This window comes from Dryas octopetala, chromosome 4 (genome assembly GCF_963921425.1).
Source record: "Dryas octopetala chromosome 4, drDryOcto1.1, whole genome shotgun sequence".
Classification (NCBI taxonomy): domain Eukaryota; kingdom Viridiplantae; phylum Streptophyta; class Magnoliopsida; order Rosales; family Rosaceae; genus Dryas; species Dryas octopetala.
This window is the reverse complement of record NC_141369.1, coordinates 19,223,793-19,249,630: the sequence shown is the minus strand read 5'-3', so window position 1 is coordinate 19,249,630 and position 25,838 is coordinate 19,223,793. Positions and strand designations below refer to the sequence as shown.

The following is a 25,838-nucleotide window of genomic DNA, read 5'->3' as shown; positions in this document are numbered from 1 at the left end:
TTATTATGAATTAAAATGATTCTCTTATAAATTAAAAGGACTTTATTATAAATTAAAAAAAATTTATAAATTAAAGGACTTTATTATGAATGAAAAGAGTTTTCTTATAAATTTTAAAACATCCTTGATCTCTATCTAAAAATTATTTTTCTAAAAGATTCAAGCCTAATTATCTCTTATAATTTAAAAATATATTTTTAATTTGATCGACAAAAACATTATTAAAAGAAAAGCGTTTAGTGGTTTAAGAGAAAAAAGAAAAGCACTCAAAAGCTTGACGAAAAAAATCTGGAAATTTCGTTATTAATAATTTTTTGTCAAGAATTAATAACTATTTTTTAAAAAATTGTAAAATAACATACAAGTATACAACTGATAAAATAACAAATAAACTTCCTGAAATTAGAAGCAAGAAGAAGAAACATCTCCTCTCTTTTTAAGCTCTACAAGTTCCACCCGCTCCTGTAGTCTTCTCTGTTGTTGCTCATCTCTTTCTCTCCAACAATTCATTGATCAAAATCTGAAATCCATCACAGAGAACAAAAACACAAGTACAAAAAATGTCTAGGGTCACAGAATTGCCGATATCAGCACGTGGGCGCTTGGCCGTGCTTTCAGCTCACCTAGCCGCTGCAACCATTGAGCCTTTTGAGCTCGAACCCACTCTCCAGCCACACTGCGTCTCGGCTCAGACCACAGTCTCACCGCCCGGGAACCTCAGGGGCTCTTTGACCATCGTCGACGAGAGGACTGGTAAGAGGTATCAGGTCCAGGTCTCTGAAGAAGGAACCGTCAAAGCCACTGATCTCAAAAAGGTACTCATCTTTTTCAGGTTATCAGTCAATTTGCTAATCTGGGTTTGGTTTATTTTCTCCTTTTCTCATCTGGGTATTGAACTTTCCTAAATTCTGTTGTTTGCTGATACATTATCTGTTTGTTTGCTCTGAAATTCCAATAAATGCAAAGAAAGTGAAATTTTTTCCATTGTCTTCTTATTTTTCTGGCGAAATTCGATTAGCTTAAAGGAAAAAGATTGGTTCTTGTGAATATACAGATAACAACAGGAAATAATGACAAGGGGCTGAAGCTATATGATCCAGGCTATCTTAACACTGCTCCTGTTCGATCCTCGATTTGTTACATCGATGGGGATGAGGGGATTCTTAGATATAGAGGCTACCCAATTGAGGAATTGGCTGAGAGTAGTACCTTTTTGGAAGTGGCCTATCTCTTGAGTAAGTCTTCTTTCTAATAACTAATAATGTTGTGAATGGTTGTTTATCATAGTTATACATGTATCTTGAGAGAGAATTGTTACTCTTGTTTCATGATGTGATTTGTCTTTGTCATATATACAGTTTCAGTTTCTCTTTTTAAATAAATTGTTTTGTTTTACCTTTTTTCCATCAGTGTATGGGAATTTGCCTTCTGAAAGTCAATTGGCAGACTGGGAATTTGCTATTTCCCAGCATTCAGCTGTACCACAGGGAATTTTGGTACGCTTTTCTTTCTTTTATTCTTGTATAAATCCAAAGACTATCTCTTGCATCACAATATTGCATTTTTATAATGTCAGGATTTTTAATGTATGTGTTCTATGATTCTATCAATCATGGAATCATGCATAAAATTAATTTCGTATGCAAAAAACATACATATTGTTTAACTAATGGAGGTTTTCTGCCTGGCATAAAAGCTTGTATATTTTAAAGTCAAAATACATTTATAATCTGCAGGACAATAATGTAATACTTATGACGAACTTAAATTTTTTTATTGTTAATTTGAGCCTTCTTATTTCTGAAACAATAGTGTCTTTTGTTTCGTAGGACATTATACAGGCAATACCTCATGATGCACATCCAATGGGTGTACTTGTTAGTGCGATGAGTGCTCTTTCCGTTTTTCATCCTGATGCTAATCCTGCTCTCAGAGTACGTTGTTAGTTTATTCTTATTGGCTCTGTGACAACATGCATTTTGTGAGTGGGCATGATATGTATTACATGATATAGCATGTTGCAGGCCTCAGGTGACATTTTGAAGTTTAAGTTGCAGCATTTAGCCTTCTTAAATTTAAAGGAATGCTACTTCTCATCAAAAGAGGGGGAGGGGGGAGACAGATGATGTTTATTTTGAATGCATTTGAGTGAGAGTCTTTGTTACTAGAGGCATCCATTGTTTGAGGCATTCTGTCATATCTGATCATATATTTTATGTTAACATAGGGGCAAGACCTTTACAAGTCGAAGCAAGTGAGAGACAAGCAAATAGCACGCATCCTTGGGAAGGTTTGTTTGAGTTTGATTTTTGTTCTTTATTTGGACTTTGCCTTAGAAAATCTGGTTTGATCATAATCTATGCTGCCCTGCTTTAGTTTGTTGAACTTATGTAGCCTTGTAGAACTAAATTTTTTAGGCATTCTTCTAGTCTCTATCGTTTATTTGGAATCTGTCATTTAAATTGATATTATATTGATTTTTTATTTTCAGGCACCTACCATTGCAGCAGCAGCATATTTGAGATTGGCAGGAAGGCCTGCAGTTCTCCCTTCTAACAGTCTTTCCTATGCAGAGAACTTCTTATACATGCTAGATTCCCTGTATGTTATACCGGAATTCCTTCTCTGCATTATTCTGCATAACCTTAGAAATAATCATTGTGTATCTTTTTGCCCACTTTCCTGATGTTGTTTTTAACTGTGCTATAGAGTAGAAGCACATTAGGCCTGCCTTTTTTTTTAACTCTGTTATATGAAATTTGGGTCCCCTTCTAATCCAATTATGAATTTCTTTTTACAAACCTGCAGAGGCAATAGATCTTATCAACCCAATCCTCGACTGGCTCGAGTGATAGACGTTCTCTTCATACTGCATGCGGAACATGAGATGAATTGCTCAACAGCTGCTGCCCGGCATCTGGCGTCAAGGTAGGTATCTTAGGACTTGAATGAAAACGTTCCAATGACCCTTTATAACACACCTGACTTGGTATTTGCAGTGGTGTGGATGTTTACACTGCTCTTGCTGGAGCTGTGGGAGCTCTTTATGGCCCCCTTCATGGTGGAGCTAATGAGGTATTTGCAATAGTTTAATTTCATTTTGCAAGAAGTGGTACTAGAGTTTATTGCATTATGCACAGCAGTGGAAGATTATTTTTACGTTGAACTTATATAAAACCTGCCTTGATTATTGCAGGCTGTGCTTAAGATGCTAAGCGAGATTGGAACTGTTGATAAAATTCCGGAGTTCATTGAGGGTGTGAAGAACAGGTATTTATCTTACATGTAGGAGTTCACTAACTGGTCAAGCGGCCTCATTGTAATAACTTTTTATCAAAATGTATTTTCCTATTCACCCTTCAGGAAGCGAAAGATGTCAGGTTTTGGACATCGCGTGTACAAAAACTATGATCCCAGAGCAAAGGTCGTAAGGAAACTGGCAGATGAAGTATTTTCCATTGTTGGAAGGGATCCTCTGATAGAGGTGTATTTCTGATCTCCATATTAAATGCACCCACTTCCCCGGAAATAAAAATAAAAATCTTATGTCATTTGCAAGTATCATTCTGGATTTTAGTGAATAAACAAAACCTAAATTTGATGCAATTCTTAAGTCAAGTGCATTTATCTTATGTCATTTGCAGGTAGCTGTTGCTTTGGAAAAAGCTGCACTGTCTGATGAGTATTTTGTTAAGAGAAAGCTTTATCCAAATGTTGATTTCTACTCTGGGTTAATATATAGGTACTTGTAATTACATTTCTTCGGACTTAAGGTCTTGTGAACTTGTAACTGATATGAAAGTATCAAACTCTTGTTATACTCAGGGCAATGGGATTTCCAACAGAGTTCTTCCCAGTTTTGTTTGCAATCCCTCGAATGGCTGGCTACTTGGCACACTGGCGAGAATCCCTGGATGATCCTGATACCAAGATAATGAGACCCCAACAGGTTAGTTCCTTTTACAGGATTTTGGTTGTATGGAGAAAGTTGTATTTCTATTATATTGAGTGATATATTAACTAAATGCTCTAAAATTTTACCATATTGAGTAAAGTGAAGGTCTTTTGCATCTCTTGTATTTTGCATCTCTTGTAAATTTCTAAATCGTACTGTCATTAGATGTGTGCTGATGTCTACATTTTTATCTCTCTACTGAGGGTTTAAGAGAAGTTTCAATTGTGTGTTAAGGCTTCGAGAATATCTTTAACTCCAAAACCTTTTTTGTTTGGCCTGGTTCTGGAATTAAATCGCAAGTTCTTATCATTAGATGCTGCTATTCAGTAATCTGCTAGTTTTGCTAATCTTTGTGATTATGCAGGTATACACTGGAAACTGGCTGCGGCACTACATGTCACTGAAAGAACGACTAGTAACAAATGATGCAGACAAGCTTTCTCAGGTTTCTGTTTCAAATGCCTCTAGGCGTCGGCTCGCTGGATCTGGAGTTTAGTCCTGATTCATGTATCATATCATAGGAAATGAAAATAAATTTCATGGTAGACTATGGGGAGAAAGAAGCATCTTTGTCCTGCCATATGGGGTCTATTTATGTATTCTGGAAATTTCCTGTGACTGCCATTTGGTTTTAATTTTTGTTCTGCTGCTATTAGATTCTTTGTTTTTGGCCACTTATGCTGTTATTAGCTTAGTTGTATTTATAGTTATGTCTTGATGCCTTATGAGTGACAAATATTTCCCATTTTGTGTTTGTGTTTGTGTGTGAGTGCGAGTGGTAGAGACTAGAGACTAGAGACGTGGAGTTATTTTCTTTAGTAAAAGCATCTGTGCAAGCGAAAATTCATATGCAAATCTGCAACAGGATCATTTGATTTTCACAATCTAATAAATGCAATTTTTTGCAAGTGAAAAATCATATGCAACAGGACATGCATGTGTTTGTATTTGGTTTCTTCTTTAAAGACAGTTATCGTCATGAAAACATAAAACAATGCAAAAAGACCTGCAAAGCGAATGAGTTTTTAGACGGGTTTTAGAAAACAAGCTTGAAAAACCGAATTTTGATATTTTCAGAATCTGTTTATAATTTATTTACAGTTTTTAAATTTATAAGTTCAAATGAGAGATCATGCACAAAATAGGTTAACTTGCGATGCAATATGCTACCATTACTCAGTTAGAGTAGTGTCATTGAATATCAACAAAAAGAAATCACTTAAAATGAACCGGAAAGAAAGAGAGAACCACTTGCATAGACCGAGTCAATTTTTTTAGCAATGCGAAGTGAGAGGGGTTTTTAATATTTTTGGGTTTAACTTTAATTATTATCTTTGTAAAAGAATAAAATAAAAAATAGAAAGAAAACAAAACCGAACCTTATCAGATCTGTAAATCATGTTGAAACTAATACAAACACTCAACATATTATTATTATTATTATTTTCTTGGACTGAACATATAATCAAAATATTTGTTAAAAAATAGTCTATTTTTATTTACTTTCTTTTTTCTGTTATTACAAGACAGTGAGACAGCCCCTAATTAAAGCGGGAGACCTACCCACTAGCGGGGTACTTGTTTGTCACATTAAAACCGGATAAATTGGAATCGAGTGCTGCTATTTGCACACCCTTTTTTTTCTTTTTGCACACCCTTTTGTAAAAAAACAATAAAAAATTAAAGAAAAAGACCACACTCACCCTCACCCAACACACCCCAACTCCATTTTTTCTCTTTTGCACACCCCATCAACAGATAAAAAAAAACACACACACCCCCCTTCATCTCCCTCACCCGACCACACCCACCCACCCACGCAGCCCTCTGTTTTTTTTTCCTTCCAAGCCCGGCAGCCCCTTTCTCCTTTCCACTCGCCCAATCACCACCGCGCGCAGCACCACCTTCCTCGCAGCACCACCACCGCGCGCCACCACTAACCACCATCTTCCTTTCTCTCCGCATGCACCATCACCACAGCACCCCCAAAACAGCCACCACAACCAGCCCGGAAGCCCCTCCTCGGCTCCTCCATCTCTCTCTCTCCTTCCCTCTCTCCTCTCTCCCTTCTCTCTTCCCTCCCTTTCTCTGTCGCTGCGGTTGGTTCGGTAGACAACCACCGAACGAAACTAATGGTTTCGGCAAATGACTGCCGAACGAAACTGACAGCTTCGACGGATGGCTACCGAACGAACCCGCCAGTTTCGGCGGATGACTACCGAACGGCCTGCGCGCGAGGAAGATCCGATGGTGGTACTGCTGCGAGCAGGGTGGTGCAGAAGGTGCTGCGCGGGTGTGTTAACAGAGAAAGAGAGAGAGGGAAGGAGAGAGAGTGGGGCCGGGGCTGGGTGGAGGGGAGGGAAGAGGTCGGGCTGGGTGGAGGGGAAGGAGGTGGGGATGACCAATGTGGGGACGTAACAACAAGTCTCGGGTATATTTCCAGAAATCCCGTTCACCAATATTCTCAACACTGGCATACAAATTTCTCATGCAACTTATTCCCACAGGTAGTGAATGTTTACGAGCAAGCCTGAGAATTGTTCCCATGGGCATTGTCAAGAAACTGAATAGAACATCAACAAAGTCATTACCACACTCTATGAAGATAATTTTGTTGCTCCTCTTGTCCACCAACGCCTTAAGGTTAATAGTAGCCATGGATTGTAAATCAGAAACTTCAGACTAAGCCGGCCCGTACAATACCTATTAAAACAAAAAAACTACCCTTTTTCCTCATCAAATAACTGACAAATTTTGTTGTCCATTGTGATTTGGGCAAATTTTGTTGTCAACAGAGGTGAATTGTAGGGTAAAAGATCACTACTTTAAAGGTGTTGTATTGACTATTTAATTTGAATGTGAATAGAAAAAATTAATTTATTAATAAATGGGGAATTCTGAAACACAAAATCACAATTTTATAAAGAATTTGAATAGAAAAATTAATGCATGTTGATGATAATGAAAACACAAAGACTCATGAATTGGTCAACCGAAAGGAAGCAAACCATTGAAATTTGAAGAAGTGAAGCTGAGCTCTAATACGATTTCACAATATTAATAATTTTATTAACAATACCAGAAAAGGGGATCATTGATGCAGAGGAGAGGTGGTGCAGAGGAGAGGTGCCGGAGAGAGGAGAGGTGGTGCCAGAGAGAGGAGAGGTGGGGATGGGGTGTGTGGGTGAGGGAGTGTGTACGGGGGGGGGGGTGGAGATGGGGGATGGGGTGTGTGATTTTTGGGTGTGTGTTTTTTTTTTTTTCTGTTTAAGAAGGGTGTGCAAAAAGAAAAATAGATGGGGTATAAGGGTCTTTTTCCTTGAGTTTTTTTTTTTTTTTTTAGGAAAGGGTGTGCAAAGAGAAAAAAAGGGTGTGCAAATAGCAGCACTCATTGGAATCGGACCTCATTATTGACCCGAATCCGACAGACACCCAAAATCTGAAAATCGAGTGAGTATCAGAGAAGTTTCGCAGCGACAGATCAAACCCGTCAATTATATTCCTTCAGATTTAACTGCCCGACGATCTTTCTAACTCACCGGCGGCGAATTTCCTGTCCGGAGAGGTCTTTTACTCATAAGCTGAAGCCGATCACGGCAGGTGAGGCCTCTCTCAGTCTCTCCCAATTTTCGATCTTTAGGAAAATTCTTTGTTTTCTTTCGTTTGCTTGTTTTGGCTCTGATTTGGATCGAGAATTTCGGTTCTGAATCAAGCGTATGTATGTGAAGGGACTGAATGTGTTGTTTTGTTTGCTTGCTGAGAAAATTATGGAAAATGAAATTTGGGGATTGGAAAAACGCAAAATTGAATCTGATCTCAATTATTATCATCTGGGTACGTAGACTTAGATATCAGGGGATTTAAATTAATCATAAAGATGAGAGCTTTTGGTAACATGAACTGACCCACAATGTTGTGTTGGGCATACTTGATCATAAAGATTAGCTTTTGGTAAGGGATCATATAGAGGGTAAAATCTGCCTAGAATTCAAGTTGGATTGGAAAACAAGCCCTGAGAGGCTAAGCACAGCTCCCTTTCAGCATTCCTCATTCACTCCAACCTTTCTCTTCTCTCTCCATTTTTATTCCTTTCTCAGACTTTCACTTGTCACTCTGCAAAATCCTACCACACTTACTGAGCTCATTGCAGTTTCAGTTAAGCTAATAGGTATGTTCCTCAGCGTATGTCTATGTAATTTTCACTTGAGTGTTTCTATTTTTCAAACTTCTTCGGCCTATTTGTTTCTCTGTATTGCCTCTAGTTTTTATTATTGCTTGTTTTAGAAGTTTTTTGCGTTAGAGCATTGGCTCTGTCTAAGCAAGAAAATCATCAAATTTTCTTGGGAAAAAGATAAGATTTTTTATATTACTCCTTGACCTTTTTGCTTTCTTTGTATTATTTCACATTTGTTGGCTGTGAGAAGCTGGATTTCTCTCCAGGAGTGATCTTGAAAATTTAAACACTGGTTTTGTTCAAAGATTTCTCATTTTGATTTTGTTTAAATGACTGGTTTGGTTTTGATGGTTGAAAAGTTCCACTTTTTTTTTGTTAGGTATTTGAAGCTTTTTCTTTTCCTCAGAAATTTGTAATTGCTCTAGTTTGTTTGCCCTTTCAGGTTAGATTTTTTTTTTTTTTTTTTTTTTTGTGGATTTATTCTTAGGATTTATTTCTATTTTAATCTATTAGATTCCTACTAGGATTATGGGTAATGCTGGAAGTGTTTGAAAACACTAAGATTGGAAAAAATTGTATTTAGTGATTTTGTATTAAATTTGTTGGAGGAAGATTGGACATGTAGGTATAGAAGAAAATGAACAAACTTTAGAAAGTTTTGGGCAATGCCTATCAAAACAAGTCTGGGTCAATAAGAAGATGCATATCATTTTAAGGTTACTATGGAATAGATCGATTGTATTATCTTAGAAGAATGTCACAAAGGCTCTTTTTCTTTTTTTGTTGGAGAAGTTTCACTTCATTATTTATGATGGTAAATTGGTAAGTTGATTTTTTTTCTTTTTTAAGTAAAAAGATTTGTGTTGCTGTTGTTAGTTCCATCCTTTAGGCGTAGAAATTTTGGTTATATTTTTCTTGCATCTCTGTACATTTTGGCTATGCACTTATTGAATTTATTGTTTCTCTAAATACTAATCCTGGCATGTATATTCATTTTGCCCTAGATCTTCGAAAACATGTCCGGCCAAAGCCAGCGCTTGACTGTAGTTCCTACTGTTACAATGCTTGGAGCTATGAAAGCTCGACTTGTTGGTGCAACAAGAGGTCATGCTCTCCTCAAGAAGAAGAGTGATGCTTTAACCGTGCAGTTCCGTCAGATTCTTAAAAATATTGTCTCAACCAAAGAATCGATGGGAGAGATTATGAAAACCTCCTCCTTTGCCCTTACTGAAGCCAAGTATGTTGCTGGTGACAACATTAAGCACATTGTTCTCGAGAATGTTCAAAATGCCTCTATTAAAGTTCGATCAAAGCAAGAGAATGTTGCCGGTGTAAAGCTCCCAAAGTTTGAATATTTTACGGAAGGTGAGACCAAGAATGACCTCACTGGATTGGCCAGAGGTGGACAACAGGTCCAACTTTGTCGTGCTGCATATGTGAAAGCAATTGAGGTTCTTGTGGAGCTTGCTTCACTTCAAACATCGTTTTTAACCCTTGATGAAGCAATCAAGACCACAAACCGTCGTGTCAATGCTCTAGAGAGTGTTGTGAAGCCTAGGTTGGAGAATACAATAAGTTATATCAAGGGGGAATTGGATGAGCTGGAAAGGGAGGATTTCTTCAGGTTAAAGAAGATACAGGGGTTTAAGAAGAGGGAAATTGAGAGACAGATGGCAGCTGCTAAGCATTATGCCGGAGGGCAGGTTGCAGAAAACTTATCTTTGAAGAAGGGAATTTCACTAAATTCAGCTCAGAACATGTTGTCTGCAGGTGTGGGAAAGGATGAGGATATAATTTTCTGATTGGGAGGCTAGTTTTATATGTTCGTTCTTAGGATGTGTGGTTCTGGCTGTGCTTCTTGTTCTGCTATTATTTTCTAGCTGGACGGTCTTATGTTCTGAATAAAAGCTCCACCCCCTCCATGTATGCTTCTATTTTGTGAATTATTTGCGACAAAACTTGCATCAGTTCAAGGTTTTGAAGTATTTGTTGTCTAGAAGGTCTTTTGGTTTATTGTAATTACTACAATATAGTTATTCGAGTCCCTTCTCTATTTTTGATCATGTATTCGAATCACTTCTCAATGCACTTCTGTTGTTATTGAGTCCGTTTCACAATGTGTGAGGTACCTTGATGTCGTTGATTTGAACCAAGATTGAAGGGCTCACCAAATAATGCATCGGCCACAAAATTCGCCTCCCTTAAATGCAGTAACATTATTGGAATGCTTAAGGTTTGAGTTTGATTGTATGCTATAGTTATAATGTCGAGAAAGTTTGCCAATAGGGTGGTGACCAATCCGACCCAAGAAATTCAAATAAGGACGAAATGAGCCCCTATGTTGTATCTCCATCTTATACCATCAGTTGGTCTTTGACCTGTTAATATGATAAAAAGCTCGATACGAAAATGCTGGACAATACTCTGAACCTTGTAAAGGGAAAATGAAGATAAAACAATGAAATAACAAATTTTATATGTTACTGGTGTGAAATCATACTACAAAAGGAAGATGGCCGAAAGATAAAGAAAGAAATGAACAAAAATGATCTTTATTGGTACAAGCAAAAGTGAAGTCAACTGAAATTGGGTAGGGCAAGTAGTTGAAGCCGCCAAGATTGTTAAGAAATGGAGCCAATGCTTCAATAGATGATGGTGTTGCAGAGCCTGAGCATTCCATCTGACACTGCTCTCTTCACAGAGGCACCAATATTTAGAAAGGATACTTCTGCTTGAATGTCCTCTCTACGGGCCTGGTGGGTTTAGAAGTTGAACTCGAACCCGTCCCAGAAACCCCACCTGGCTTCTTCATGGGCGGGGCACTGTATAACACAAGGTAGATATAGTGAGAGCTAGAAATGTGTCACAATGTCTATACGTAGGTTTGTTAAATGCATAAATCGAACTGAGAATTTTTACCTGTAATTCCTCTGGAGTGCATTTCTCTTCATAGCTGCAAGATTTCTCACCTCATTACTGCTCAAACGAAAGAGGGGGAAAAAGGGTCAATATCTTGAAATTCTATCTCAACAACAATAATCTTGAGAAAAATCACTCGTGGCCCATGTCAATACCCAAGATCATTGAAAATAAGGCTCCAGGATAATTATAAAAACATTTTGATGATTCACAAAATAAAATATACAAAAATTGGAACAAGAAAATAAATCTCAAACTGGGGGGAAAAATATCTGTTCACAAGCCAAAGGGGCATACTACACCATGCATCATTCTACAAAATAATATTACCTTTTAAGAAAGTCTATCTTTGATTTCTTCATCAAGTTGCTCTTTGAGTTCCCAAGGTTGTAGCCAGGGCTGTTGCCTACAAAGAATTATCATAAATACAACAAGAAAACACATTTATTGTGCACCCTATTTAATGTAATAGTCTTTGCGGGACTGTGCGTATGAAATACAAGAGATCCAACTATAAGAGAACAAAAAAATTACCAAAGCTTCTTTTATTTTTTGGTGGTGGAACCTTTGTGCAAATACGAACTTGTCGACTTTGTTTGCCTACAAAATTTCAATAGTTGGTTACTACTTTAATCATGTACAAATTAATATGTTATTTCTTTCTTTGCTAGGACATGCTGAGAAAACATACGAGCATCTTCTTTTTGATAAAGACTCTTCAACCGGTCAGCTGCTTCATTTTCAGCCTCATCCACTTCCTTCAATTTTGCCTGCAAGTAATCACCCAGTTAAATTCTTTATCCTTAGCTAGAAGCATAAATCATATCTAGAAATGCTGTATCTCAAGTAACCAAAACCGATCTATACATTAAGAAAATGACATTTGACTATGGACACTTAGAGAAACATATTTGGTTGGACAGAATGAAACACCCACCTCGTACAATTGAATCCATCTGAATGAGACTTTCTTTTTCCTCATCCTTTCAATCACCATATTAGTCCTCTCAGTACCAAACTCCTTTTTGTAGAATTTCTTCCACAACTTATCAGTTACTGGACTCAAATCTCTACCCTACACGAATTAATCAAAGAACATCTCAGAACTTAAGCTAAAACATAACAAAACATTTGAATAAAAAACAATGTGGAACAACTTACTTTTGTACTCTTCTCAACATGCCTCAACTGGTCGATCGTACAATGTGGTAGAATTCGCTCAAGAAGATAGAAATCTGTTTCACCAACATCCCCAAGGCGCCTTAAATTATCTATTGCCGTATTAACGCACAGATCAACCAAAGATGGAGTTATTCCCTTCCCTTTCATTCTTCTATATTCCTCATCCATGTTACTTGATCACTTCTTATCTGAAAAATGAAAAAACAGAACTCAACTAAACTGAATTCAACAAATAAGTCGGCACTATTTAATTGTCAGGCACATATGAGGCTCAAAATCTTGAAAATTAATTTACCCAACACAAAAATATCTTGGAAATTTAGGTGAGCTCAGTTTACTCTGTCCGAAAAATTTTTCTTTCGACCCATTATGACAAGAAATAGAATTTGCCAGTGTTTGCATCCTAAGAAAACTGAGAAAAAGAAAATAGAAAAATTAAATATCAAAAATTCATATAACTTTGAACACTAATTTGATTGTGCTGAACACGTAAATCCCTCAGTTTTCTCAACAACCAATCAACAACCAACAAAAAAAAATCCATAAATTAAAAGAAAAACTCAACAAATTCAGCTCAGGTCAACCTTTCGCTATTAATCTCACACAAAAAAATCCAAAAAATGAATCGTGAATCCACAGAACTCAGATTCATCAACGTAAATCGTTAATTCAATCCAAACATATCCAATTACAAATTATAGATAAAAATGTAAAAAGCTCGAATCTTGGGGACAGAAAAAGAGAAAAACAAAAAACAAAAAACTGGAATCAAGCTTTTGGGGAACTCACCGAGTGATCGGAGACGGGAAGTGATCGCTTGACAGAGGTGAATCAATGGTTCTATTTTAATTGATTAAAAATATTGTTCGCTTTTCGTTGTTTTTTTAGTTTTTTTGTGGTTGCTAATATGCACCGGGATTGTTGGTATGGAAGATGAGGTCTGCTTCCCTCTTTGCGTTTAGTCCTAGGAATCCTTGTCAGAGGTAGCTTATGCTAACGTGCGCTGGGCGTGCCAAGTTCATCTGGCGGGATATTAACTAACCCCCACGTCATTAATCATTATTATCTTACCACTTTACAGCCGTAACTAGAAACTTTTACCTGTGTACCATATCTGTAGTCATTTTCACTTTGTGTGTTTGTTTGTTTGTTTTTTTTTTTTTTAACAGATTTAAGAAAATATATAAAGGCATATTATGCATATGAAAAAAAGAAAAGGCACTTTAGTCCATTATTGTAAAGAACTAAAGACATGATTAATGAGATTTTTATAAATGGTTATTGATATTTTTGCTGTTATGAACTTATGAACTTATATACATATCTCAAATAGAAGTATGATGGGGAATGTTGTTGAAAGTAAAAAGAAAAAGAAAATTCTTTAATGCAATTTAATTTTAATAAAATAAGTGGAAAAATATTATAGGTCAACGAACATTTATTTTAGTAATTTATTAAATTGAAGCTCAAAAAAGGGGCATTTCAAATGTACAAAAGAATGGTAGCATCCGAAGAATATGCCCAATTTCATTCTAGAATACTGAATAATATTTGGCCAACTATGCATTAAAGTGACTGGTTAGGGAGAATTCTCAAGTGCTTTGTGTTTACACTTGACACACAAACATAATACATTTGTTTTATTTAGGAAACTTGGTCATATAGATAATTGATTGGGACAAGACACAAACTTGGGACAGGATTGCTGGTGAGTTACAAGGTTGATTCAATCAATTTATATGTTCCAGGCTATCAATAGCCCATGAGACAATGGTTCATTGATCTAAAGCACCTTCCCATGTTGGCATTGGAATTTCAACTTTTAATCTGATTGGTTCAACCTGACTTTTCCAGGGAAGCTCAAGTCTGGCTGACTAATTCTAAATAATTGATTACAAGTTTCAAAACCCATTTTCAGATGAGCACATCAACCATCAATTCTGGTAGCTAGCATGCAATGTCATCTGATACCAATGGAGGAACAAATGTGGAATTCTGAAGAGTCTGCTCAAAAATATGAGCCACTTTAAGCAATTTTCCCTGCAAAATAGATGGAAAAATTTAACATCAAGTCTGCAATTTCATAAATTTCGCTTAATTCAGTGGCTTCCCAATCAGTGTTTAATTTAATTTGTAAATGTGGCAAGTTCTCACTCATTGTCCCTAAAATAGATACCAGAAATACAAGGTCAGGTTGAGTAGTAATTGCCAATGCAAAGTAACATGTTGCAATGTAGCACGTGAAAAGGCAGTACCTCGTCAAATGCTGCACCAATCATTTGAAGACCAACAGGAAGGCCTGCAGACCCCCCTTCAACAAATCCACATGGCAAAACTAATGCAGGTAGACCTGCCAAGTTAACATTGACCTGCATAAAGAATTAAGTGGAAACAGGTTAGAGTCATTTAGTCATCTTACTAGCCGAAACTACATGACAGGCAATAAAGAGTTGCAAATGAGGACAAACACCCACGCTATATAGAGCATAACAATCAAGAGTCAGAACGTATGTCAGTGAATTCCCCAAAATGAGATCTGGGAAACTGGGACAACTTTAAGCCTCTTACTAGAATAAGTGAATTACATTACTCTAAAAATGAAGATGTGGACAACAAAAATTATCATAAACAAGGGAACATCCCAGAATCGGTTTAAGTGTATATGTTCATACTGCAAGTATAAACTGCAATCAAATATACATGAACATACTAGCAAGACATGGTTGACACTAGGAGCAACAGTAATCAAACTTGTGAAAAGAATTGGAGGCATCTATTCTCCCCCACACCCAAACCCTAGCCAAAAAATTGCTTTGAAAAAGAAATTTGAACAGTCCTGCAGAAAACTAAAATTTGTGGTACTCAGAGAAAGTGCTCACAGTCATTATGTCCCCTGCATACATTGCTAATGGATCGTTTTTCTTTTCACCTGGAAAGATACAAGCAAATGGTTGATTTGCAGAAAAACATGTAATTTAACACAAAATAGAAAAAACATACATGTATGGTTAACCAGCCTACCAATCTTATAAGCAGCTGATGGAGCAGCAGGTGAAATTAGGATGTCATGTTCATCCAGCGCTGCCTTGAAGCTTTTCTGAATAACAGTCCTCACCTAAAGCACGATAACAATCATTAATTCCTTCTTGAACACCAAAAAGCCATAGAATTACGAAGCTGAGAGCATAACCATCATAGTGAAGTAACCATGAATGAGCTACTATAGTGAGTTTGTATGATATGTTTATAAATAAAGTCCAGAAACCACTGTAGCACTGGTAAACTACCCCAAGAAATCATTAATGAATAGAATTTGAGAATACAAGATCATTGTCAGGTGAATCCTGAGATAAATGATTTTCCATGAGTTCCCATTTGCTTTTTGGAATGCTAAGGGATTCAAACACTAATATAGGATGACTCCTGACACCAAAAATCTAATTTTTGGTTAGGACTACAACTAATTTTGAAAATGCAAAAATTTAGCACGATCATCACGGTACCTGCTGGGCGCGCTTATAATATGCATCATAATAACCAGCTGAAAGGGCATATGTTCCCGTCAGAATTCTCCGTTTGACCTGCAAAAACATAACCATTAAAATTAAGTCACTAACTGGTATGAGTCTAATTTGAACTTCCGTGTTTTAAGTCAAGACTATAACTAGACCAGGAGCAGTGTAATGATGCTTTGGTTTATAGAAACTTCAAAACCCAAGAGAGTATGGAAGAACAGTGTTGACTAGCCATCTATATATAGATTACCTCAGAACCAAATCCCATGGCTCGGGAATCCATGTATAAAGAGTTCAGCTCATCAGCAACAACTTGGTTTCCATACCTGGATGTTGACAAAAAAAAATCATGAAGAGTAAGAATATCCATAATGCTAATAATGTAGCATGCAAAGAGGAAGTTTTGAGAATATGTTTAACAATTCTTCTCTGCACATTACCTGACACCATCATAACGTGATAAGTTTGAAGATGACTCAGATGAAGCAAGGATGTAGTAGGCTGGCAACCCAAGTGAGAAAGACGGCAGTGAGACCTGCAAGTTAATGGTTCAAGAAGATTTTAATCAAGAAACAAGAAGGGGTGTACATGAAATTTTGGGGAAGAAACAGAGTAGTACAAGCAGTTAAAAGTAGAAAGGAAGTTTATAATAGAAGAAAGTCGACCTCTGTTACAGAGCAACCTAATTCTTCAAGATGCAAAGCAGCAGTACGGATTGCAGAAGATACTCCAGTATCAACACCATCATCGAGAGTTTCACAGATCAAACCAATCCTCAATCCTTTCAGAGGTTTAGATTCTAGCAAACTAATGGAAAGAAATTGAGATCCAAAGTCAGGAACCTCCTGAAAGAGAAAGATCACATTCAGGTTAAGATGTTTAATAAAAATTGCAAATTTCACATTCATGATGCCTAATGACAAGATAAGATACCCAATACAAATAAGATCAGACTTATAAGATTTTCTTACACGCTTGCTGCTAGTGGCATCAAGTCTATCATGACCAGAGATTGCATGAAGAAGAATCCCAGTATCAGCAACAGAAGTACCAAAGCATCCAATGACATCAAGCGATGAGGCATATGCCATAAGTCCAAATCTTGAGACACGCCCATATGTGGGCTTCAGCCCAACAACACCACAAAACGATGCTGGCTGCCTCACACTTCCACCAGTATCACTTCCCAATGACACCATACACTGCCTTGCAGACACAGCTGCAGCTGAGCCTCCAGACGACCCTCCCGGCACCCGAGATATATCCCATGGATTTGCAGTCACCTAATGAATGAACAGATGCACCACCTGAGTAAACCAACCCCAGTTACCAGTGGCCAACATAAAGAAACGAGCTTCCACAACCTCACTCTCTTTGAGTCTTACACAAAAACAAGCTTTTTCAATGCCCACAAGAAAAAGGGTAGCTCCCATTTCAAATTTCCATGAAACACTAAAATTAACCTCTTTAATATTCAACTAAAAAGTTCAATTTTTTTACGAATTTCTTTTAAATTCAATAACACGAATAAAAATTACACAGAACCCACAAAGTACATTCACAAAACAAAGGAAACCCAGAAGAGCAAAACCTGAAAGGCAGAGGCTTCAGTGGTGCTACCCATGCCAAACTCATCCAAATTGGTCTTGCCCACCACAATCCCACCAAGCTCCTTGATCTTCTTCACTGCAGTGGCATCATACGGCGGCGTATAGCCCTCTAGAACACGCGACCCAGCCGTGGAGGGCATCTCAGCCGTACAGATGTTGTCTTTGACAGCTACAAGGACCCCAGCAAGGGGACCCAGGTCCGCATTCCTCTGAACCTTCTCGTCCAGCTGGCGGGCTTGGGCTAGGACGTCGTCGGAGACGTGGAGGAAGGAGCGGAGGTGGGGCTCGGTGCGGCGGAGGCGGGTGAGGAAGGACTCGGCGAGCTGGGTGGCGGTGAGATGGCGGGAGAGGAGGGAGTGGCGGGTGGAGAGGATTTGGGAGTTTGGGGATTGGGATTGGTCTGTGGTGGTGGAGTGGGTGACGGGCTGTGAGGATAAGGAGGAGAGGGGTTTAAGGGAGGTGTGGCGGAGGAGGAAGGTGGGTTTAGTGCAGAAGTGGGAGAGTGAGCGTGGAGGTTGGAGTGTCGACAGCATGGTTTTGATTTGCTTTCCCTCCAACAACGACAACAACAACTGGGATTGTAAGCTCAAATGCTCAGCTGCAAGAGATAAAAGGTTTTAAAGATTTTGACGATTGGTGGCTGTCGAATGCGGACTGACTGATGACGATCAAGTAATGCCCAACAGTTTGGTAATCTGGTATCTTGAGCTTCGGGTTTGGGTCGGGCATTCTTTTTTACGTTTTTGTATTAAAATAGTCCATAAAATGTCAATTGTGTTTCAATTTAGTCCAAACTATCGATTTCAAAAGTCCTTCATCCTTTGTTTTTGGTCCCTATATAGTTTGGGACTGCAGCGTTAAAAACTGCTTCCCCAACCCCATGCATCAAGATTTTGCGCTGTACTCCTCACCAAGCATGCATAGTCTCCTCACCCTGGAACTCCAAATAAAACGACATGGAACTGCAGCTAGCTGTACACATCCAAGGCTGCATGGTCTAGGGGCGGTGGTTCGCAATGATATAGCCTACAGGGGACTTTCATGGCCAGGTTGGCTCAGTGAGCTGCAAGCTCTCATTCAGTCTTCGATTTTCTATTGATAGGGGGTTTTAATCCAAGAGGTGGTGCGCCAAGTCCTTAGTGAGGGAGAGTGTTCAAGCAAGTATATATGGTGCATTAGTTTTAGAGATTCCTTCTATGTTGCATCATTTCGAGTTTCTCTCTTACTTATCAGTCTTAAATTGTACTCAGACGGATTTTGTTTGGATTCATAAGTCCACTTTTAACTTGTTTTTAACTTGTGAACATTCATTGCTAATCCTAACACTCATTGCCACTGTCCATCAAGAACATATGTGGTTGAATTATTGACGAACAGTAACAATTGTAATAATAAAATTTTAATTATTTTTTTTTCTATGGACTTGCCTGCTTTACTCTCTTATAGTTGTGTAGTAACATTTTACAGACAATTAACAGGTAACATGTATAATAATAAGTAAATTGTTCTTGATCACATCAAATGGAGAATATTTTCCTTTCTGATCAGTGAGTACACGAGACAATACATTACATTAAGTGATTGATACAAAAAGTGGTATACAAAACTAAAATCACCATGATTTGCAGTTTATTTTCTCCTAGGCTTCTGTAGAAATATTACCAAAATTACTCGGTCACCTGAAATATACAAGGAACATTTCCAATATCCACCAATATTACACAAAGAAATTCTATGTTTATGGGGAAGGTTTACAAATACTCCAATAAATCTGATTGGTTCTCCAGATCCCAGACAACAACTTTTCCATCCAATCCTGTGATGCCAGTGTGTTAGAATTAATGATAGAGGATCCTCTGGAAAATAGAAAAGGACTTTAGAATAAGCAATTAGAAACAAAAAATTAACATTTATTTACCTGATGTGCTGAAGCGCTTTACTTTAGAACTCCCTGGATTTCCAAGCGGCACGATACAACTACAGTTACCAAGAAAGAATGTCATGCACTTTTCACTCCGAAAAATCTATTAACACAAATGACAAATAAAAGTTGCCCCAAATCCACTCTCAGTTGTTGGTCATCCACACAATTCATCAGTCAGACTTATGCATGACAGGTAGGGTGGATGCATAACATTTGGAGTGGAAGTGGGGCTATCAAACAGTGAATGTCTAAAGAGAAGCAACAATGGAGTACTTGATGCAGTTCTCATGGACACCTCCTCGTGATCTTGAATGGTCATTTGTATCATTGCTCAATCCATGTTTCGGTGAGCCATATAGCTTTCCAAATGATGCAGAAAACTGCAAGTGAAAAAAGTAAGAAAAAACCAGCCAATAAAAAAATAGGAAAAAGGATAGCATAATGTGATGCAAGCGCTGTTGTAGCCCATAACATAACAAGGAAAAAAAACTGCATAAACACATAATACATATAGCATATAAAAAACCAGGTATTTACCTGTGAACCATATTTTGGACCTGAAGATGCTGTCTTTCTTTCCCCAAGAAATTTGATAAAACTCCTACAGAGAAAAGAACAAAGCTATTGCTTCACTATCCTCCTTCAAAGAATAAAGCCATCAGGCAAAAGAATTTACCAACGCATAAAGAATTTACCATATTCCACTTTCATCTGCTGCAAAAACCATTGGGCTGCAATCAAATCCCACACCTATGACTAATCTTTCAGAAAGAAATAAAACCTGAATATGTGCCGCATATTGATTGACAATATCCAGTTAGAAATAGGTTAGTTATTTATATGTGGAGAAGACATTTAGAGTCTCAAAAAGTTAACAAGAGTGGATGCTGACCCACATCACGGAGAGGCAAATCACGGAATGCAACATTTTGGGCCAAAGGAGAAGGTCCCACATCATCAACAAAGTAAATCATAGAATTATGGCCTGTATAATACCAAAAAGAGGAAATCAGTGAGTGGAAAATGATAAATAATAATAAACTACACAAGCCAGTTGCCAAGATATGCTATGGCAGAAACTTTTCATCTTTGTAAAGAACATGCAAAGGGGAGATGTGTCTGACCTACATATGCTAAGGTATTCCCACTTGGTGACCACCTCACACCAAATGACCAAGAAGACGAGAGATCAAGCTGAAGAATTTGCTGTTTCACCAGAAAGAAATAAGTGAGATTTGCTTCAACAGAAAGGGGAAAAAACAAAAAAATAGGGGTGAATGGAGTAGCCAGAAAACAATATGATACCACTCCCTAACGTCTCCAAACCCAGCAACTTCACCACTAATCTATAGAAATTTGATGAATTGTTGTAAAAATATGAGAATATGGTTTGGTGGCTAGTTTCTAATTCTAAATTTAGAACATTATTTCATTTCAACAGGTAACTATCACCAACTCTTTATGATAAAATGTGTAAACAAACCAAGAAGCAGGAGCATAAAACTATCTTGTTTCTATAAGGAAAGATTCTGCACCTCTCCAAATTTTGAATCTGAAGATGAGCCTGTTTTTGAATCCCTGCAAAATTTCCATTGAGCAATTATATTCATAAAATAGCATAACTAACATAAGAATTAGACTAAATATGAAGAAAGACAGCTCTACAAGTACATGTCACATACTTTGCATCGACGATCTTTATATAAGTCGAAAATATTCGGCATTTTCCATCTGTAGATGCTGTTGCAAGAAGAATCTGCAAAGAATGAGCACAATATGAATACTTAAACATGGTAAATGGCTAATTACTAAGCAATTAGTATCGACAACTAACAATCAAACATGAATCTTTGCCAACAGTCCAGTAGAGACCATGTCAAGGTAAAGATAACTCACACAAAGGTATAACATGAAAGATAACTTGATTAAAATACTAATTAGTTCAGGAGACAAGATATAAAATCAGAAAAGATCCAAGAATAAACAAAGGATTAGCATTCCTAAAATAACTTATTGACAATGAGGACACCCTGATCTCCCACCTTGGGTGAGGAGGGCAAGCCCCAGGTGCATGCAAACTCTCCAATCCACATGCACTGGGGACCAGAATTTATGAAAACAATAACTACCATGGGGCTTTCCCAAACATGATGGACATGCATGCAACTGCTTTGAATATGTACCAAAAAAACACAAACAAAATGTGGTACTGAGAACATACGCACATTATTGGGATGCCAAGCAACACTTGTCACAGAAGAGTCATGTCTTTTCCTGATAAGTTTACTGACCCACCTGGAAAAGGGTATAGATACAAACATTAACCACTAACCAACAAAAAAGCAATACAAATTAGAAGGAAATTCTAATCATTAAATGATATTGAACAAATTTAGCTAAGCAGAACAATTTGAACAATAAAGAAACTGCAGGCAATAGGCTACTTACCAGTTATTCTCTTGCTCATAGTAGCATATACAAACAGTTTTTGCCCCGCTTCCAACAGCAAACTTGTTCTCTGAGGGTACAGAAAAAGGCATAAACATTAGAGTTGCATGACACTGAAAGAGTGAAAAAATTTCCTATTCACATTTGCATTTCCTAGAAGTAACCTACAAATAACACGCAATGGAAATCGACATCACCGGAAAGGTGACAGCCAACAGGGAAAACAAAAGAAAATTTATGAACAAGTTTGAGCACGTGTTCCTGGTGGGCAGCACATCTTGTGGATGCAATTTCTGGTGAAATTATAATATTGGCAATGTCTCACTTCTATCCTTCCATTGCAAAACACAATAAGCTTTACTACCAGATTAGTGTGGATAACCAAGAACTCCAGTTTATAATCAACTTTTTTTTTCCAAAGACTAGATCATAATTCTCATAAAATATATGCAAAATGTCTCCTATAATGAAGTTTTGAATTTTTTTTTTAATTAATTTATTTACTTATATGTGAGGGTTGTTCTCCTGTGGGATGTCCTCTCAAAAAGGTTGTGCACAACATCCCATCAGGATGTCAAACTCTTGACCGGATTACACAGTAAATGCCGATGTTGAAATTCACACACACGCACATATAAACTTTCTAATTAGTGTAATTTATCAAATCATAATTTATTATCCTACCACTACTAGTCTGTTTGATATGTACACAATTCAGGATGTTAATACTCATGAATCTGGGCTCCTCCTTACACATGAAGGTGTGACATCAGATTATTATGCCCAAACGGACAGATGGTACATGAAAGTTAAAATACAACCATTTGAATCCCATAAAAATAAGCTGATAGTTTAAGACAAGGGATAAGGATTCAAAAACACTAAGAGTCAAGAAAAAAAGTGCTTCAATACCTTTTGGACTCCACTGAACACAAAGTGCAGCACGATTTAGCCTAAGGATTACAAGGGTTGGTACCCACTCTGAGCCTTCTAGGTTCCAGACATAACTAGTTTCGGAAACAGAGGTTAATGCATAAATAAATGAAAGAAAGACAAATAATATGTGTGTGTGTGTGTGTGTGTGTGAGAGAGAGAGAGAGAGAGAGAGAGAGCATAACTCATGACTTTTATTTTATTAAATAAATCACAAAACCAAAAGTATCTTAAACCACATAGGTACTTACGAATTCCGATCATGGGATGCAGTAACAATTTTGTTTGATTTTGCACTCCAGTCTATTCCAGATACAATTTGGTCATGCTGTGACAGGATAGAATAAAATATTGCTTAATATATTTTCCATGCATTCTCTTTATCAAAACTAAGTAACACCATGATACAATAATCCAGACATGAATAAGCAATAACAAAACAAATTGAACCCCATGATATTAGTTGCAGGTAATAAGCTCACAATCAACGACGACGAATATATAATCCATCAATGAATAGATATAATAAGACCATCCAACAAAGCAAAGAAAACTCCAATGAAATAACAATAGAAAGAAGGGACAGGTATCAAGCCCAGAAAGGGATAATGAATGTCTTTTTAAAATTCTAGCCTTAAGGCTTGTTTCTTTTTGGCTGGTGGCAGCAGATAATAAGCAAAAGAAAGAAAGACAACAAAACAGAAAACACAAATAATGACAAATCTCTGTAACCAAAAAGTAAAAAATTCATTACAAATCCCTCAAAGACTATATTTTGCACATGTTGCAGTGCAGAACCTTCCAAGAAGCCATCAAATTTGTATCAAATAGCATGTATCACATTGTGTGGAGGTTTATCAAAATTATGCAACTGGTTTAATTTGGAATTTTTAATCGTCTTCAGTAAAAATTGGAGAGTTGCAAATTTTCTCAAAAAATTATCTTTCCTCGTATTCATATCGAGGCTGCAGGTGAATATTATAGTCCAAATTGGTTTTAGACAACTATTCTTGCAAGCCCATAAATCTGAACAATGTACCTTTTGAAGAACATGCAGCTTCTCCCACTTGCCTTGCAACAGAGCATAGATGTGAACTTCATTGTTGTTGGGACAAAATGCCAGCACTACCAGAAAATAGGAATGATCAAATTACAACACTACAAATACTAAATACCTAAATATTGTCCTAATTTAAAACCACACTTTAATCAAAGCTTAAGCCTGTGTTCACAACCGTCACACCCGGAAGCGACATCAAAATTTTCCGTTTGTTAAAGTAAAAAAACTAATAATAGCCTGTGACTACCCGGGGAAGTTTTTTCTCCTTAATAAGCAGAAAAGATTAAAGCTTAACAGCAGAATAATCGAACCCACGATCTTTTCACGCAAAAGAAAAAAAATGCTTTGTTTGGCTTCCGAAAAAGTGCCAATAAAAAATGAAGCCAAAGTTCTAAACCCAGAATCTTCACATTAGTTCGAGAACTGTATTGGCTCCAAGCTCTGAGCTGAGCATTTCTTCCAATACCCAGACAGACAGACAGACAGACAGACACACAGACACACACACACACACACACACACACACACACACACACACACACACACACACACACATAAAAGCATTAAAAATCTAATTTAAAAAGAAAACTTGACTCTTATTTTGCTTTTCGTAATCCCATATTTTCCCAGCATCCAAACAGAAATCAGAAAGTAGAAAATGGATTAGAAAGGCTGGAAAGCTTACTGGAACGATCAGCGCTCCAAGCATGGCAAGTGATGCACTGAGCGAACCGGTGCACTTCGACTGCCGCCATTTCTTATTTCGTTCTCAGCGGCAGAAAAAGCTTGAAGCTTTTCCCAAATCTACAGCTCAAAAATTTAACTGCGATTTCTGGTTCCGTTAAATTTTGTTTGGAGACTTGGAAAATTGTACGGAAACAAGTTTAAAAGGGAAGCGAATGTGATCATGAGAGTAAAGATAGAGAGAGAGAGAGAGAGATAGATCTGATGAAGCTTGAAATCAGATCCAATGCTTTATGCCTCTCTTGTTTCTCACTTTGATCTGTTGTGGTGGCTTTGGCATGGTGATGACGGGCACGTGATCGGCACGTGTTTAAGGAAAAAAAAAAAAGTTCCCAATATTTCATTATAATCCCTATAAATTAATTATTTTCATTTTTGATAAAATAAAAAATTACATTATTTTCACATTATGAGATGGGAATGGGATGCCTTAATAGTGTGAAAATATTATAAGATGGAATGCCTTAGGTTTGAAGGTTCAATATCTCTCTCACTATGAATGCTTTGCTTATAATTGAAGATGTAAACCAAGTGATGATGAAAATATACAAATTATGAAAAAGTTAACTTGTCAAAATGTATGGCATGTTGTGATCATCATAATAGTCTTATATTAGTGGCCAGATGGATGTTTATTGGAGTGTGTGGAATTCATATTAACAATTTGATTATATATTATGTCAAACAATCTAACAACATGGCCAGAACATGTTGTGGCGGCTTCTATCCTCAGAGTTCTATCATCAGCGTCAATGTGACAGTGTTAGATATGTGCACAACTCTACTAACAACTTCATAAGACAAAGCATTTCATTCTATCATATATACTGCTAGATCTTATAATCATATTGCTAATGCAATGACCATCAAAACAATGGAATATACAGCCTCATGATTTCAACTGTAAATATATATACATCTATGTTTATTGTAATCAACCACTGTTTAGAAGGCTAAAATCAAATAGCTAAGCTACAATCAGACCATATATACAAAGGGAATTTTTGACTAGTAGTCTACTACATATAGAGATTAACCAAAAAGGTGATTGGAAATCTTGAAACTTTATTCACAACAGCAGCTAGATATATACAAGTAAAAGACTTAATTATCTATAAAACTAAGACTTAATTATCTATAAAACTGGAAGACCTATTCTTAAGGAATCCTAGAAGACCAATCAGCTGAAACAATAATTCAAGTTTGAAAACATTTGAATACAGCAGTTACACAAGATACATCTCTTACATGCCCCCTCAAGATGAGCCACGATCAAAGAGGCCAATCTTGGAACAGAGCAACTGAAAGCGAGCTGTAGATAAAGGTTTGGTCAGAAGATCAGCAAGTTGATCTACAGAGGAGACATGGGCTACC

General features: G+C 37.2%; 5 protein-coding genes across 5 annotated transcripts; 2 read left to right on the top strand and 3 right to left on the bottom strand.

Annotated features, from left to right (window-relative positions):
- The first annotated feature begins 407 nt into the window (after positions 1-407).
- Positions 408-4,704, top strand: LOC147287742 (citrate synthase, glyoxysomal). Its single transcript, XM_086239600.1, has 13 exons — positions 408-815; positions 1,055-1,235; positions 1,411-1,496; positions 1,830-1,934; positions 2,228-2,290; positions 2,492-2,601; positions 2,809-2,928; positions 3,000-3,075; positions 3,197-3,270; positions 3,364-3,484; positions 3,645-3,742; positions 3,826-3,949; positions 4,320-4,704. Exons 1-13 carry the CDS (start codon positions 561-563, stop codon positions 4,449-4,451), a joined length of 1,545 nt encoding a protein of 514 aa, XP_086095726.1. The 5' UTR covers positions 408-560; the 3' UTR covers positions 4,452-4,704.
- Positions 4,705-7,355: 2,651 nt separating this feature from the next.
- On the top strand, positions 7,356-10,229 carry LOC147287741 (vacuolar ATP synthase subunit D (VATD) / V-ATPase D subunit / vacuolar proton pump D subunit (VATPD)). Its single transcript, XM_086240428.1, has 2 exons — positions 7,356-7,555; positions 9,134-10,229. Exon 2 carries the CDS (start codon positions 9,146-9,148, stop codon positions 9,929-9,931), a length of 786 nt encoding a protein of 261 aa, XP_086096554.1. The 5' UTR covers positions 7,356-7,555; positions 9,134-9,145; the 3' UTR covers positions 9,932-10,229.
- A 359-nt stretch (positions 10,230-10,588) lies between these two features.
- LOC147287740 (transcription elongation factor B polypeptide) lies at positions 10,589-13,194 on the bottom strand. Its single transcript, XM_086241225.1, has 8 exons — positions 13,020-13,194; positions 12,210-12,418; positions 11,986-12,123; positions 11,740-11,818; positions 11,583-11,648; positions 11,379-11,454; positions 11,049-11,105; positions 10,589-10,951 (listed from the first exon to the last, which is right to left on the bottom strand). Exons 2-8 carry the CDS (start codon positions 12,396-12,398, stop codon positions 10,843-10,845), a joined length of 714 nt encoding a protein of 237 aa, XP_086097351.1. The 5' UTR covers positions 12,399-12,418; positions 13,020-13,194; the 3' UTR covers positions 10,589-10,842.
- A 738-nt stretch (positions 13,195-13,932) lies between these two features.
- LOC147287739 (Amidase family protein) lies at positions 13,933-18,019 on the bottom strand. The gene is made up of 10 exons (XM_086240204.1): positions 17,337-18,019; positions 16,717-17,028; positions 16,411-16,590; positions 16,186-16,280; positions 15,996-16,071; positions 15,734-15,811; positions 15,252-15,345; positions 15,110-15,159; positions 14,486-14,599; positions 13,933-14,270 (listed from the first exon to the last, which is right to left on the bottom strand). Exons 1-10 carry the CDS (start codon positions 17,886-17,888, stop codon positions 14,178-14,180), a joined length of 1,644 nt encoding a protein of 547 aa, XP_086096330.1. The 5' UTR covers positions 17,889-18,019; the 3' UTR covers positions 13,933-14,177.
- Positions 18,020-18,846: 827 nt separating this feature from the next.
- On the bottom strand, positions 18,847-24,689 carry LOC147287738 (actin-related protein 2/3 complex subunit 1B-like). Its single transcript, XM_086240181.1, has 15 exons — positions 24,406-24,689; positions 23,700-23,785; positions 22,912-22,988; positions 22,640-22,734; positions 21,728-21,797; positions 21,505-21,574; positions 20,962-21,035; positions 20,815-20,857; positions 20,404-20,485; positions 20,176-20,264; positions 19,975-20,060; positions 19,817-19,880; positions 19,553-19,659; positions 19,274-19,332; positions 18,847-19,171 (listed from the first exon to the last, which is right to left on the bottom strand). Exons 1-15 carry the CDS (start codon positions 24,473-24,475, stop codon positions 19,107-19,109), a joined length of 1,137 nt encoding a protein of 378 aa, XP_086096307.1. The 5' UTR covers positions 24,476-24,689; the 3' UTR covers positions 18,847-19,106.
- Positions 24,690-25,838: the final 1,149 nt, after the last annotated feature.